The 16,786-nt window shown below is 55.0% G+C and overlaps 1 protein-coding gene across 1 annotated transcript in view; it reads left to right on the top strand.

Annotated features, from left to right (window-relative positions):
* Positions 1–11,179, top strand: part of LOC134433891 (olfactory receptor 14J1-like) — a gene marked incomplete at its 5' end in the record, with an annotated part of 62,981 nt that extends 51,802 nt beyond the window's left edge. The window contains one exon of the mRNA XM_063182589.1: positions 11,174–11,179. Within this exon, the coding sequence (XP_063038659.1) occupies positions 11,174–11,179 (6 nt within the window). The remainder of the gene's footprint in view (positions 1–11,173) is intronic.
* Between the last annotated feature and the right edge of the window lie 5,607 nt (positions 11,180–16,786).

Raw genomic sequence — 16,786 nt, forward strand, 5'->3', positions numbered from 1 at the left:
CTACCCTCAACTACGGCATGGTGCACCATCGGCAATCTCGAGGTAACATGGAGGCTGAGGGCAGGCTGGACTGGAGGGAACCCCCTGTCCTTGATGACCTCATTGATTTTCCTGAGGTCCTGCAGGAGCCGCCTCTTGTCCTTGCCAGGCTTTCATATGATAATGAAAGGTGCATTGCAGGGGCTAGTAGAGGGTACAATGTGGCCCACAGACAGCTGCTCCTGCATGAGGGACTGCAGGGCCTTTAACTTTCTGCCTGGGAGGGGCCACTGATCCACCCATATGGGGTCGTTGGTCTTCCAGGTTGACTGAAGGGTGGCACGCTACTCGGTTGCCCCATTGGAAATCTTGAGGTGTTGATATGATCTCTAGCCCTGTCCCTCTTTGGGACAAGAGGCCTTTCCTCAAATTGTTATTGGTGCCCGGGTGACGAATGATCTTACGGTACCACTGTGCCCTCAGGACCTTCCATGCACATGGTACCTTGACTCCAGAAGCTGGTAGTGGCTCTCCCGATGCCAGTTATCACTTCAACCCCTGGAACTAGGGGCCATTCTTTTAACCAGTCAGAGAGGGAAATTACAGTGACATCAGCTCTTGTATCTAATAGTCCTGAATGACATCTCTTTCTCGCTTTACATGACCAAGCACACTTTAGAATGGGTCTATTTCTGCCCGTAATCTGTGCCCACATCAGCTTTGGATGAGCTGGTGAGGTGATCATATCCCGTGGGAGGTAGGCTCTGGCTATAACTGTTCCTTTTGGAATGAAAAGGGGAGGGTCTAAGCATAAAGCCTGGACAGGTATCTCCTGCAAAGATGTCAAGGCGACTATCTCAGGTAGTATAGTGTGTGTCTCCATACCTTCCCTGGTGTTGGTTAAAATCAAAATGTCTCTGGGCCATCCTTCAGGCCTGTATTTGCCTTTTGGAATATGGTGAACATAAATATCGTGGATTGGAATAGAAAAGGCGCTTACCAGCTGCCTTTAGGTTCCGGGGCAGAGCTGTCTTTTGTCAAGCATTCTGCAGTGATCAAGCTGTCCTGATGGATCTGAGAAGGTCGCTGTGCTGGTTCTCCACGATGTTGGGGAGAGTAGGGCAGAACGGGCTTGCATTTGGTGTCATCGTGCGGGGCCTTTCTGTGTCTGTGTGGGGTTTCCCGCAGGCATCGGTTTTGCTGATGTTGGAAAGCGTGTGGACAAGGGGGACAGTGAGGAAAGTGGCTGTGACACCTAGAAGGTCCCTGGTAATAGCCTGTGTTTTTACAATTCTATTGAGAATGCATCACCTCCCCACATTTAAAGCAAGGTCCTTTTTCATGTGTGTGCCAGGGAATAACGTGGGAGGCTACCAGCACCTCTACTACACCGTGACAGGAAGCATTATCTCGGCTAGCATCACACTATAAGGATGCCCTAATGGTGCATGCCACGACCATTTGTGCAATGGTAGGCTTTCTGCAGAGGGGTAGGGAAGGTAAAATGTCTTTAAAGGTGTTGTTAGCATTTGTTTCAGCAAGTTTAGTAAGCAGTACCTTCCTGGCTTTTGGATGTTCAAGTTTCTTCTCTATTGCTTGTGTAAGGTGATCAATAAATTTTAGAAGGGATTTCCCAGGTCCCTGCAGGTCTCTTCTAACAGAGCTCAGGGAAGGTCTATTGAATTAGGATTACTGAAATCTTCCTCCCTGGCTAGATGGTCTAGTGTTAGGTGTACCCGCCTGTCTTCTCTAGCATAGTCTTTTAATAGATGTTGCAGTAGTTTTTTCCCCATTCCTTCCCACAGAATAATTTCAGTGGGAGAAAGTAGGATGCGCATAAAATGGTGCAAATTGTGGGGCACCAACACATGTATTGGATAGATGTTATTTAACAAATGATTAATATAGGGCAAGCCCCTCCCATGGTCATTCGCTGCTTTATAAATGTCTTTCATCTGCTATGTATGAGAGCTTCCAATTGGGGCTTAGCCCCACTCTGCTACTGCACCGGTGGGTCTTGTAATTTAGCTACCAATTCCCAGTCCCCTTCTTCTGCCGCCAGCTTCAACATCCTTGTCCAAGAATCCTCAGGCTCATGATGAACGTCAGATGAACCTTCCCTCTCCTCTCCAGAAGACAGAACTTGTTCTTTGGCAGAGGAGCGGGGCCTTGGGGTGACTGACCAGGCCCGGTGTTGTGGGCCTTTGGTAGCCAAGATGGCGGCCTTCCGGTTACCGCCCCTCACACTTCCGGCTCCGACAGTGTGGGATCCGCAAGGGGCTGAGTTGGAGGGGGTAGGGCAGCGGGAGTAGGCAAGGACGCGCTGGATATCCCAATGCAGGGGTGGTACGTGATGCAGGGGTAGGACCCAACACATGGGGAAGATTTAATGAGAGAGCTGAGGGTGGGAGGGAGTTTGACATTGACAACCCCCTCCAGAGGAGGGACTCCATTTTGTGAGCTATCTGAGGGGGATCCAGGGAGGAGAGGTACTGGAGAATAAGTTAGGGTAGAATTCAGGCCTGTGTGATCTGTGCAGACGTGCCAGGCGGTAGAGAAGGAGCGGAGATGTCAGACAGCAGGTGGCTTGTCTGTGCTTTACAGCAGTTTCTGTCTCTCATCCTAATGGTGTGAGTGGGTTGAGGAATGCTGGGGGCAGAACAGAAAGTCTGGGTTGAATATTAGAACTTTGAACCCTTGAGAAAACTCCATAAAACATGTGAAAAACTGTGGAAAATGTTGTGACTCTTATCACTCCCTGAGTTTGCAAAAGATAGTCTTTCCCTAACTCAGTCCCAAAATGCTACATGACGAACTGAATCAACAGAAATGTCTGGGAACTCCGTAAACAGCCAATGAACAAACGACTTAAAACTTCCCTTAGTAAAAGTCTTCCATTCTGAAAGAAGAACTCCCTAACTCGAACATATATGTCCCTCTCATCTTTGGATAATTTGTTGCACAGAGCTGCCCCTGATGTAAAGGGTGGCCCACCCACAGGACTAAAATACCCCCAAAACGGGATTCATGCGTTTTCTTCGAGGCTATTTTCCCTGTTGCACTCAGTTCCTATGTTCCAGCCTGCCCACACCCAGCCTCTGTGAGGGACCTGCACTCCCAGAGCTGGGAGCACACTTGCTTAAACTGCTGGTGAACAAGGCGAGTGCGGGGTCTTTGTGTGGAACTCCAAACACTGTGGATTGCCCTGAAGAGGGTGCAGGAAGGGAGACAAAATGGGGCTGGGCACACAGATGGAAAATGGGGGAAAAATCAGGGTAGCATTGCAGTGAGCAAGGACCAAAACTGTAGAAGAGAGGGGAGAACCTTCTAGGGGGTGAAGATATAAGGAAAATACAGGAATTGAACTGGGCGATGCCAGCAAAACGTGCTGCATCACCATGAGCCTGCAAATGGCCATGGGTGGCACGATTGCATTCAGAGCGGTGTCTCTCTTTTTCCTTGGTCACTTTGCCCTGAGGTATTACAGTTCCAGTGGTAGGCCCCTGGGCCCTCACAACTCCCGCCTCTTTGTTGTCTATAAAGAGGGCTTCTGCCCTAGATTTTTGCAGGAATTTAGTAAAATAGGATGAAATAACCAACACAATGAATACAATAAACAGTCTCCACAAAACAGTCTTAACTAAAGATGTAAACCAGCCTTTCATCCCGCTGTGTTTTAAAATTCCAGTGAACCAGTCGTTGTTGCCTTCCATCTGCATCTTGTTTCCTTGATCTTTCAGCAGCTGGATGCCCTGGTATACTGACTCCCTATGTGACAACAGGTAGAAAAAACACATGCCTTGTAGTGCCTTACAGGCATGGCCATGGACAAGAAATTGTGGCTTGTCTGTGGAAGCGCCCAGCTGAAGGCATGTGGCTCAGTGAGGAGCATCCAGATTCCTGCTGCAGCGCCAACCAACGGCAGCATCCTCTGACTTTAGCTAATTTAGTATCTTGAGGCTTGGGTGTCCTAAAAGCAAACAGATAAAGAGATTAGAAGATGAAACATAAGTTGTGGTCCCACTAAACTTTCTCTTCTGTAAGGCAAGTGTGTGAACACAGCTTATTAGAAGAATCATGGATCAATGCTAAAATATAATTTTTACAAATGTTAAGACATAGATCCTGGTTAATGATGTCTGAGCTATCTTGGTCTTGGTGTGTGTGGTCAACGCTGCTTAGGAGATCTTCTTCTGTCCTTCTCCTTCTTCTTTTCCAGGCTGCTGCTCTCTCTCTTAGGCTTCCATTCTGTTCTTCTGGTGGTGGCTCTGGTGTTTGCCTCACCGTTCCCAGAGAAAGTTTTTATGTATTTTGCTGGGATCGATCCTAGGAGTGTTGCTGTAAAGACAAGGGCATCTTCTCTTACCCAAGTATTTAATGGGAAAGGGCCCATAAATTTGTTTAGATTCAGGGTCTTTGATCAACACAGGGGGCTGGTCTTTTAATTGGGCTGCAGCTGAATTAGTAAACTGCCTGATGACTGGGGGAGTTGGCTCCATAAATGAGTTGGTCAAAAAGTTGAATACATAAAAGGCCTTGGCCAGTCTCTCAATGGAAGATAATATCTGGATTCCCCCTCTCAGTTGATCAAGGATCCTTTTGATGGAACATTGGGCCCTCTCCGCTATGGACTTTGCTGTGGCGGAGTGTGGCATGCCTGTGACATGTTTTATACCCCAGTGGAGAGAAACTTGTTGGAATCAGTGTGAGGTATATGCAGAAGCATTATCAGTTTTAATTTCCTGTAGAACTGCTAAGGTGGAAAAAATGAAAAAGTAATGTTTTATAGCATCTTTTGATTTTTCACCAGCATGGGCAGAGGCAAAAATCTCACTGGAAAATATTTTGATTGAGACGTGGATGTATTTTAGTCTGCCGAAAGGTGCTTAGTGTGTGGTGTCTGATTGCCAGATGTGGAGACTCTCTAGTGCTCTTGGATTGACTGCAGCTCTGACAGAAGCAAGGCCATGTTCCTGACAATTTGGGCAGGTGGCTACAATGGATCTTGCCAGGTCTCGGGTAATTTTGAACATCTTGTGCAGCACAGAAATGGTTTGATGGTAGAATTTATGGCTTATCTTTGCCTGTTTAAAGACTGTCTGAGGCGTATTGCAATGGTTCAGATGTTTGAAGTAGGCAATTGAGGTGCTCTGGAGTGAGAAGTAAGTATATATTCACAAGGTCTCTTCCTGCAAGGGAGCACTGATGTTTTCTAGCTTTCCTGATTAGTTGTGTAATAACTCTCTGTTGGGTTGTTATCATTTTAGTAGGTTGGTGTGCTCTGAAGACACATTCAGTTTGTATTTGGGGATCTGAGATTGTTGAGTCCCCCTGAAACAATAATGTATGGAATTTTGGACTTACACCAAGGATTGCCAGGGAGAGAGGAAAATCAGGGTGGTGTCTGTGTGCCTGTTCAGTGGGCTTCCCTGTCCTCATTGTTGCACTCACTGTGTACTGTCACTGTAACCCTCTTCTACACGCTCCACTTTGATGCCACATTGCTCACCCGGCCCTCACAGTGGTAGTTGCCGCTGTGGTGCTGCTGCAGAGGGGACAGGGACAGCTCGGTGCCATTGTGGAGCCCCTCCAGTTTCTTCCCCTCATGGTAAAATGACACCAAGATGACCGTGTTGTTCCACCAGCCCTGTCAGCGCAGTGTCACCGTGTCCTCCTCCAGCAGTGTCCCTGCTGGCACCTGCAGCACCAGCCAGTCCAGGGGACAGAGGAGTCCTGTCATACCTGATGGCAGCGGGACCCCCTCATTAGGTGCACCAGGGGTCCCCAATTCCAAGAAAGGGTTCCCCCAGACTGGATGCTCTGGGATGTCCCCAGAGCAGGGGACAGGCTCTGGCCACACAGGAGGTAATCCATGGAGCTGAGCCCAACCAGAGCCCTTGGGGTCCCTGCAGGTGCCAGCTGGAGACACCTGAAGCCCCCTCACCATCTAAGACTCTCACAGCAGGGCTACGCCCAGTGCCGGGTCTGTCACATTTGTATGTGCCACTCTCGGTGACAGTGAGGCGGTCAGGTCCCTCCTGCCCCCAGCGCCTTCTGTTCTTGTACCAGGTGGTGGCACCAGTGGTCCCCGAGCCCTGGCAGGTGAATGTCACCCGGTCCCACAGCACCGCCAGCCTCCAGGGAGGCTCCACCAGGAGTTGGGTGGTCTGGGCACCTGTGGGTGACAGAGGACACCAGCCTGCCAGGGCCAGCATGAGGCTGGGGACAGCAGGGTGGGGCCATGGCATCCCCCGAGGACTCACCAGTGAGGCTGAGGGTCTGGGCTGGAAGGAAGGACAGAGCTGGGTGGGGGTGGCCCTGCAGGGAAAACAGCACAGGGGCAAGGGGTGTGGGGACTGGCCCCAAACTGTCCCTGTGGGGACAGCAGTTCTTGTGGGAAAATGTGTCTGGGTGGTCCCCAAAAGATTTGGCAAGGCAGGGGGACATGTCTGTGTCACAGCCACCCGTGCACCACATCCCTGTTGCACAGACGCCTTGGGAACAGGGACACTGAGGCCACCCCGGGCTGAGGCAGAATATGGGGACACCGTGGACATCTCGGGGAAGAGATGCTTGTCCAGGTCACCCCCACCAGCTCATGATCCCATCCCCATTAGCCCATCCTCATGGCCACATCCTCACTATTCTTGTCCCCTTCTGTCCATTCATCCCAGTTCCCTTGTCCCTATGCCCAGAGCTACCTCAGCCCAAAGGTGCCAGTCCCCACATTCCTGTCCCCACATCCCCATCCCCAAATTCCTGCCCCCCTGTTCCTGTCCCCAAAGCCACCCTACATCCCCAGTCCCACCAAGGTCCACTGTGGGTAACATGGACTGGCACTGCTGGCATTGGGGACCTCAAGGGACCCTGCAGCCCCCCTGTGCCCCCTGCCCTCCCCATCCCCGGGGTGTCAGGCCTGTGCCTGGGGCACTCACCCCACTATTGCAGAGACTTGATGAGGGTTTCTCAGGGTGAGGGAGATGGAAGAGAATCTTGGTTCATGATCAGAAGGCTGGATTTATTGACATATGAAATATAATACATTATGACTATACTAAAAGGAATAGAGAGAAAAGCTGCAGAAGCTGCTAAGCTAAGAATAGAATAGAATCCAAAAACAAGAGAGTTCTCTGTGACTCTGTTCCAGAGAGCTTGCCCTGTGATTGGCCCTTAATTGTACACATGGAACATGAGCCAATCTCAGGTGCACCTATTGCATTTCACAGCAGCTGATAATTATTGTTTACATTCTCTTTCTGGGGCCTCAGCTTCCCAGAAGATGAAAAAATCCCAAAGAAAGGATTTCTATGAAAAAATGTCTGGACACCCCACAGGAGCAGCGCCACCTTCCCGGCCATCCCAGTGTCCCAAGCCATGTGCACTGGCTGTCACTCGCTGCTGTGGCCACCGCTGCCCTGGCTGGCGGCTCTTCGGATGAAGGAGAAAGAAGCGAGGTCACGTCCGTCCCCTTGGTGGGGGCAGGGTGGCCACAAGCTGGGCACAGGCTGGGGACAAGACTGTATGGCACATGGTGGGAAATGGGGTTCTCATGAGTGGGGAGCTCAGGGGGTTTAGGGACCTGAGGATGGGTGTCCAGGAGAATGGGGGATCCCAGGGAGGGGGTCCCTGGGAATGGGGGTCCTGAAGATGGGGAAATCACTGAAGATTGAGGTGCCATGGGAATGGAGGTTCCTTTTGATGTTTCTTTACTAGCTACTTCTCAATGTGTTCTTCTCATACAGATCAGATACCCCACCAGTACATTAAATCAACATTAGCTATTTCACAAAATTATCTGAGTTATTCTCATCATTGTCACTTAGTTACACAAATAAAGGCATTAGCTACTTCTGCAACAGTTAATGTTATAACACACAGCACATTGTCTCTATCTTGATCTTTTGTGAGAGCCTAAACTATAACATAATATTCACACTGAAATATATATTCTACACAGGGATTAGGGTAAAAAGGTGAAAAATAGTAGTGTACCAAAAGCAGTTAAAAATAGATTACAAACTGTATTATGTCAAAATAATTGGGGGAAACCAATATACTGAAAGCCAATGACTACATAGTTATTCATAATGGGGAGAAGGTGTATGGAAGGGTTTATTAGACTTCTTATCTGCTCTTATTTTGTCAGCAATAAATTCAACTCATATCTCTAATTCCAAGGCAGTTTTACCAGTGACAGTATTTGATGAGTGATCTCTCCTGGACCTTGTCTCAACCCAGGAACCCTTTGCTCAATTTTCTCTCCCATCCAGGTGCAGAGGGCAGTGAGAGAGCGGCTGTGGTGGGTGCCGGGCACCCGGCCACTGTCCATGCACGGCAAGGCAGGGAGGAGGAGGAGAGTCCAGGTCAGGCTGTTGAGCAGATTGCTGTGGGATTTGCAGTAATGCTGGAGCTCTCTCAGTCCCTTGGGCACAGGGACAAAATTATATATTGCTGCATTTCCAGACTGGTTTCCCCACAGCTGCCCCTGCAGGGTGGGTTTCTAGCCTGCCCTGCTCTGAATACCATTAAAGGACCTCGCAGAGCCACTGCTTGGACTCCCTTTGGGGTTTGTGCTTCTTGCAGGGCTGAGCTAACCACAGGCAGGCCTTTTTCCACCCACAGAATTCTCACCTCGGCAGCAGCTCTAGAGCTGCCAGAATCAAAGCCAAGGGGGCAGGAGGGACCCTCAGGTGCTGGCTGCCCCCTGGGGCTGGCCAGAGCAGGGCTGGGCAATGGCCATCCCTGTGCAGTGGGGCTGGGCCATGGCTGGGACCCACCCTTGGATGGCCACTGGCTTCAAGGGGCAGGAGTTTGAGAGCTCCTTCCTGGCCAGGGCTCCATTCCCCAGCTGCTCTTGCTGGCTCAGATCCTGCAGGGGACGAGCAAGAATGGAGAAGTCTGGAGCCCCCTGGAGCTGCCATGCACCAGGACAGGACCCTCTTGTCCAGCATGTGTCCCCCCTGGGACAGGATCCCCCCAGGACAGGAGACCCCTGGATGTGCCCCACCATGAGAGAGCCCACTCCCCCCTTCCCCCCCCCCGCCCCGTGACACTCAGCACAAACGGCCTCTTCCTTCTGTGCAGGAGAGAGAAAGTGAAAATGTTGGGGAGGCACAGCCGTACACCCCCATCTCCCACAGCCTCCTCAGCCCTCCCTGCAGACCCCTCACCCCTGCTTCCCCCACCCTGGGCTTCCCCCAACCCTTTCCCTTCTCAGATGTCCCTCAGGATCATCAAGACACAAACTGGGGGGTTGTGAAATTGAGGGGTAAAATGATGGAAATGGAAAAAAAGAGAGGGAAAAGTCCTTGGGGGCTGAGGAGCACAGATCCAGAGAGGGGGCTGTGATGGGCCCTGGGTCACCCCAAAATCTGAGGCACCCAGGGAAGGAGCTGTGAACCACAGGTCCACCCAGCCACTGCTTATCTCTGGCACCCCCATTCCCCAGGGAAGCCAACCATAGCACCCCCATTCCTTCAGCCCCCTGTCCCTGGAAGCCCCATCCCAGTACTTACATTCCTCAGGATTTCCTTGGCCCAGGAACCCCATTCCCAAGGAACCCTCTCCTGTTGCAGTTCCTGTTTTAGCTATCCCAGTTCCTCCCTCAGGTGTGCCAACAGCCTCTTCCTTCCCCTCCCCCTTGCCCCCTTGCTAAGTGCTCTCTGTCAATCTTAACATTCCAGCTAGAGCATTGTCTGATTGGCAAACTTCAAAAGATGCCCCGCAGCCCTGGGGACATTGGGCTATCCAGGTGTCACTTTTCTCCTGAGACTTCCCCCCTCCTACCTCCTTGGTGGCATACCTACCCCTTCCGTCCGCCTCTCCCGGGCTTAAAAGACAGGGGCGACCACAGGGTTCTGGGTTCTGTTGGAGCTGTTGAAACATTCAGAGGTCTGTGACCTAGAAATAAAGCTCTGCATGCAAACCCTCCAGCAGGACCCATCTCCTTTTTCCTTCACCATCGCCTAAAGCCTTTCCACCAGAGGTAAAACTGAGTTCCTGCTTTCCTGGACTTGTCCCAAGCACCAGCTGCAATACCCAGCTAGCCGGGGGTGTCTCTGGTCTGAGACCACCACAGCTGCTGCCTTTGGTCCAGCAGCAAGGCCAGACAAGCCCATGCACGTTTCATCCAGCAATATTGGCTCCCCCATTCATTCCATCCCCAAAAATCCCCCTTCCCACGCTACCTTGAAATTCCCAGGACCCCCTATTCCACCAGCACGTTCCTCCCATGAGTCTGGAGACCAGGTTCTTCTGGGACTCTCATATCTGAGTCCCCCCAGCCCTGGGGACCCCCATTCCCCTTGCACCCCAATCTCTGGTGACTTCCCCTCCTCAGGACCCCCATTCCCCTGGGCACCCATCCCTGAGATCCCCTCAACCCTCCACTCCTGAGAACTCCATCTCCCACCTTTTGCCACCCAGTTTTGTTTCCAGACTGTCTCCATCCTGCCCACAGCCTGTCCCCAGCTTGTGGCCACACTGCCTCCAACCGGAGCCACGAACACGTGAGGATGAGACATGACCTCCCTTCTTTCTCCTTCACCCTTAGAGCTGCCAGCCAGGGGAGCGGTGGCCACAGCAGCGAGTGACAGCCAGTGCACATGGCTGGGGACACCGGGATGGCCGGGAAGGTGATGCTGCTCCTGTGGGGTGAGTGCACTGGGCACGGGCCTGACACCCCAGGGATGGGCCCTGGTGAGGCAGAGACTTGTGGGGAGGGGGCACAGGGGTGCTTCAGGGTCCCCTGAAGTGCCTAATAGCACCAGAGTCAGTGCAGGTGGTGACCGGGGCCATGGGGTGGCCGTGGGGACAGGACAGCGGGTATGGAACTGTAGGGACAGGAATGTGGAGAGAGGCATCCTGGGGCTGGGGCTGCTGTGGGCAGAGGGACAGGGACACAGGGATGCAGGGACAAGGACAACAGCCCCTGTCACCTTCACCTGGCTGTGGAATGGCTAGAAGGTGGCCCAGGGTCCCTTTCTGGAGCTCGGGGCTGTGGCTGTGGGACATTGGGGCACCTAGCAGTGCATGGACATCAACCAGCTGGATGGGCACTGTGTGTCCTCAGAGCTGGCACTGGAGGTGACACTGCATGGTCGCAGGGATACAGGTGGGGTCACACAGGACCCCCTGTGGGCTGCAGCAGCCCCGGGATTCTGGGTGACCCTGATGTGTCCCTCTCTGTCCCCAGCAGTGACAACAGGGGTCATTGGGTCACTTCCATTCCTGGTCCTCCTCGTGGGTGTCACTGGGGGCTGGCACAGGTGTCACTGCCTGGGTGGGTGACAATGGATATGGATGGGTGACAATGGATATGGATGGGGATCCTCTGGTCAAAGGGAGGTCCCCAGGTAGGGGGCAGACAAAGGGACAGCAACAAGTGACTTTGGCTGGGGATTCCAGAGGATCTTCAGGTGCTCCTGTATCATTCCAGGAGGGTCTTGAGGAATATTATGATGGGACTCGGAGCTCCTGGTTGGGCTCGGGAGGTATTGGAGGGTCGTGCAGAGATTTTGAGAGGGCTTTGGGAATCCTGGGACAGTTTACGGGGTGCCCCTCCCTGTATGGGGAAGCTTGGGTTTCTGGCGGTTCAGCAGTAAAAGGGGGGTTGGTGGTACCAGGACGATTCAGGGGTTCTGTGGGGCTTCAGGGTGCTCAGGAGTGCTGGGGACATTCAAAGGTCCAGTGGGGGTTCAGGAGTCCCAGGGAGGTTTGGAGGTCCTGAGGACCCCCAGGGGTTCAAGGTCTCTGGGGACTCCATTGTCACCTTCTCCAGCCTTTCCCTTGCAGCTGCCAGGAAGCTCCAGGAGAAGTGAGTGAGACACTCCAGCCAGGACCCTTTTTTCTCCCTCTAGAGATTCCTTTCTACACCCCCTTTTCCCCACAGCCCCCCCCAAACCGCTTTGGAGGAGGGGAGGTGCTGGACACCAAAGATGTGATCACCAAGAGGGCAGGAAGTGAGTATGGGGGACAGGGACAGCAAGGAGAGAACAAAACCAACAGCAACAGAATTCAGAATCCAAAGGGTCAGAAAAGGAACAATTTCCAGGGAATGCCCCTTACAAGAGACCCTCATGGTCAGAGCGTGAATCCAGTGGAGAGTGGACACAGACAGGGACTGTAGGGGCTGGAACCAAGTGCCAGCACCACTGAGAGAGGCTGTGCAGGACCTCCAGGACAAGCTGGAGTCTGAGGCAAACAAGTGGTGTCCCCATGGACATTGCCAAAGCCTTTGTCACCATTCCTTTGGCAGAGGGCAGGACACAGCTTGCCTTGACCTGGAGAGGTGTCCAGAGCTGCTGGAACTGACTGGAAACTCAGCCCCACCCTGTGCCATGGCCTGATCCTGACTGCCCCGGAAAAAGGGGAGACTCTGGAACCCCCACAGGACCTTTGTGACATCCTCGTGTGGGGAACACGGCAGAGGAAGGGTTTGGGACAGGGGACAAGAGAATCCAGAGCCTCCTGAAGGCTGCTTTGGCCATCAGAGCAAGGAAGGTCCAGGGCTCTGCCAGGTTCCTCTGGTGGAGGAAATGTCCTGGGGGAAATGTCCAGGGCTTGTTCCCTTTTGGTGGCTTTCCCTGGAAATCTTTCCTTTTGTGACCCTTTGGATTCTGAATTTTGCAAACTGAGAAGGATTGGTTCAACAACCTGACTGGGACCCTCTTTCTTCCTGAGCTGAACAGGGCAGAGCTGAAGAAACAAAAACCATGTCTCCTGGTTTAATCAAAAAGCTGAGTTTAGGTCCTGTAAGAGGGACAAGGGTCCTGTGCCCCCTGGCTCTGGGGGAGGGAATGGGGAGCCCCTGGGGGTACTGGGAGCACGGGGAGAACTGGAACGGGGAGTTCTGGGCAGCCTCACATGGGAGCCCCCACTTGTGGCCACCCCCTGGGCACAGTGGGCACCCATGAGAGCTGGGGTGCGGGGGGTGCTCTTGGATAGGGACCTCAGTGCCCCCAGTGTCCCCAGTGTCACAGCATGTACTCGCAGATGTCACTAGGGTCCCACTGTCATCTGTGGGATCCCGGCACCTCCGAGCAGGTCACCTGGGGGATGAGGCACAGGGGGGCCCTGTGAGAGACACTGGTTGTGGGGAACTGGGTGGGGTGACACCCGTGGGTGATATGTCCCTGTCACTCCCCGTACTCACCCTCTGCCCACTCGGTGCCCACAATGTGGGAGTCCAGCACCGCCCCCTCCTCTGCGGGGGGTTCTGTGGGGATAAGGGGGGTCTGGGTGGTGTCTGAGGAGGGGGAAAGGGGAGTCCCAGCCTCAGCCCCCCACTCACCTGTCCTGGGGCTTCCTAGTGGCTGCAAGGGAAAGGGGAGGGGGTGACCGAGGGGACCCCAGGAGCCCTGAACCTTCCTGGGACCACAGCAGCTCCAACCACCCATGGGATCCCCAAATCCCCACTGCAGCCCCGATTCCCAATGGATCCAAGATTCCCCAGGACACTCTGAGCACCCCTGAACTCCCCAGAACTTCTGCACCACAGCAGGGTCCCCAAACACCCCAGTGTCCCTGACCCCATGAGCCCCAAGAACCCCAAGCCCGGCAGGGATGGGCACACCAAAACTTGCCCAGGACCCCAAAAATATTCCCAAACATCCCTGCACAGTCCTCCAGCAGCTCCCCAAACCCTCCAGGAGCTCAAAAGGCACCACATGGTTCCTCAAAGCCCAACTGGGGACAGCCCTGGAGCCCATCCAAGACTTTCCAAATTCCCCCCAAACTCCCCCAGGATCCCCAGCTGAGGTCACTGAGGGCTCAGTGTCCCCCAGCTCAGGTGCCCTGGGTGCTGCTGATCTCTGCCCCCACTCTGGGGGATTCCCATCCCCCCCCCATTGTCACTCACCCCGGTGGTGCCACCAGTGACAGCCCCCAATGACAGCCAGGAGCAGGAGCAGGAACAAGAGGGTCCTGCTGACATTCACAGCCACTGCTGGCGACAGAGGGGGACATATTGGGGTCACCCTGAACTACAGGCGTCCTGAACTTCCCAGCAACCCTGTGTGGCCCCACCTGTGAGCCAGGGTGAGCCAGGTGTCACCTCCAGGGACAGTTCTGGGCTCAGTGCCTGGAACACGTGGTACCTGTCCTGTCCCAGCTGGTTGGTGGCCATGCACTAGTATCTGCCCGAATGTCCCACATGGATGTCCCTGAGCTCCAGGAGGGATCCCTGGGCCACCTCCTGCCCATTGTGCATCCAGGTGAAGGTGACAGGGACTGGGCCCACCTGCACTTTGCAGCGCAGGGTCATGGGGTCACATGCATGCACCTGGTGTGCCAGGGGACCAGGGGTGATGGTGGCATTGGCCACGGGCACTGTGGGGACAGAAACAGGGCTGGCACTGGGCAAGGTGGGATGGGGATGTCATGGGTAGGGTCATCCCCAGCCCGAGGGTCTCACTCACTCAGGACAGTGACATTCAGGAGGTCACTCTCAGCCACGCTGTCCCCATCACTGACCCGGCACCGGTACTGGCCGCTGTCATTGTCCCCAATGTGGCACAGCTCCAGGTGGGGGCTGGTGCCCAGCGGTGCCCCTGAGCCCTCCCGGTGCCAGGAGAAGGACAGGGGACCTGTCCCCATGGCCACCGCACAGCTCAGCACCAGTCGGTCCCCCAGTGCCACCTGTACCCTGGGGGGCTGTGCTGACAGGGACACCCCCGAGGGCGGGACCCCGGTGGGAGAGGGGGACACCAGGGGACATTGAGACACCCGGGGGTTGTCAGGGAGGGGCAGGGGAACTCTAGTGAAGGAGAGGGTGTGCAGAGATTGGGGGAGGGAGGGTTAGAAAGGAACATCGAGGGATGATAAGGGGGTCAGGGAGGGAACATCAGAGAAATGAGAAGGGTACACCAGGAAGGGTACAGGGACCCAGGGAGGGGGTGGTGTCACCTGGGGAATGTGTGGAGACCTCAGAGAGAGGTGAAGAGACCCAGGGTTCGGTGAGGGACCCGATGAGGGATGGAGAGAAACACGAGCCAGGAACGAGGAGACCTGGGGAGGGACCTGCAGCAGGGATGGCGAGACGTGGAAAAGGTGTCAAGGAAGGATGGGAGTACCCATGTAGGGGCTGGGAGTCCCGGGGAGGGCCCCGAGAAAGGATATTGGGAGCCAGGAAGGGATCTGGGAAAGGTTGGGTACCCCAGAGCAGGTGTCAGGGAGGGCTGCGGGGTGCCAGGTAGTGTAGGGGACCTGAGGCATCTGTGGGGGTTCCCCGTGCCCATCCCCGCACTCACTGTGCACCGTAACACGGAGCTGGGCACTGCTCTTCCACACGGCCCCACCCTCGGATTGCACCTCACAGCTGTAATTCCCTGAGTGGGAGACCCCCACGGCAATCACCAGCAGCTGCGGGGACCCCTGAAGGCCCCCCACTACCTGCCTTCCCTGCAGAACACGTGCAGGAGGGGGGCTCGGGGCTGCAGGGGGCTGGGGGTGCTGAGGCAGGTGACTGTCAGGGGGGACTCCACGGTGAGCTCGGGGGGACCCTTCAGCACTGGCACCGAGAAGAGCTCTGGGAAGGAGAGGGGAGGGGGATTTGTGAGCCTGAATCCCTGGGGAGGGGCTGTGGGGGTGTCGGGGTGGGGGCTGTGGAGTGCTCACCGTGCACTATCACTGTCACCGGCACTGATCACAACAACTTCTCTGATGTGCCGAATTTCATCCGGCCCTCGCAGCTGTAGCTGCCGCTGTGGTTCAGCTGCAGAGGGGGCAGGGACAGCTTGGTGCCATAGCGGAGCCTCCCCAGTTCCTTCCCCTTTCGGTAGAAGAATGCTGAGGTGACTGTTCTATTCCAGGAGCCCCGGCAGTGCAGTGTCACCGTGTCTCCTCCAGCAGCACACGCCCCGGCACCTGCAGCACCAGCCAGGCTGGGGGACAGAGGGGACCTGTCACACCTGATGGCACCAGGAACCCCCCATTGTGTCACACCCAGGGCACCAGGGGTCCCCAGTTACCACACGGTTTCCTCCACTCTGGAATCCTCTGGGATGTCCCCAGAGCAGGGGACAGGCTCTGGTCACACAGGAAGTGACCCATGGAGCGGAGCCCACCCAGAGCCCTCAGAGTCCCTGTGGGTGCCAGGCTTACATTGGCACCCAAACCCCCCTTACGTTGTAAGACTATCACGAGGGGGCTGCGTCCGGTGCCGGGTCTGTCACACCAGTAGGTGCCACTCTCGGTGACAGTGAAGCGTTCCTGTCTCTCCTGCCGCAAGCGCCGCCTGTCCTTGTACCAGGTGGTGGCACCAGAGGTCCCCGAGCCCTGGCAGGTCAGTGTCACCTGGTCCCACAGCACCAGTGGTGTCCAGGAGGGCTCCACTAAGATCTGGGTGGTCAGGGCACTGGTGGGTGACAGGGGACACCAGCCTACCAGGGCCACCAGGGAGCTGGGGACAGCAGGGTGGGGCCATGGCATCCCCTGAGGACTCACCAGTGAGGCCAAGGGTCTGGGCTGGAAGGGAGAAGGGACAAGGTTGGGTGAGGGTGCCACTGCAGGAACAGTAGCACGGGGGCATGGAGTGTGGCGCTGTTCCCGAAAGGTCTCATTGGGGGCAATGGTGTGGCACAGATGTCTTGAGGACAGGGACACAACAGCCAACATCCTTGTCCCCCCCCATCTTCATCCCCCTGTCTCCTGTTTCTGTCCCAAAAGCTGCCCCACAACTCTGGTCACACTTGGCTCCATGCCCTGCTGGCTTTGGGGACCTCAGGGAACCCCACAGCCCCCTTTTCCCCCTCCTCTCCCCATCCCCGGGAGAGGATGTCAGGCCCATGCCCAGGGCACACACCCCACA

This window comes from Melospiza melodia, unplaced genomic scaffold (assembly GCF_035770615.1).
Source record: "Melospiza melodia melodia isolate bMelMel2 unplaced genomic scaffold, bMelMel2.pri scaffold_28, whole genome shotgun sequence".
Lineage (NCBI taxonomy): Eukaryota > Metazoa > Chordata > Aves > Passeriformes > Passerellidae > Melospiza > Melospiza melodia.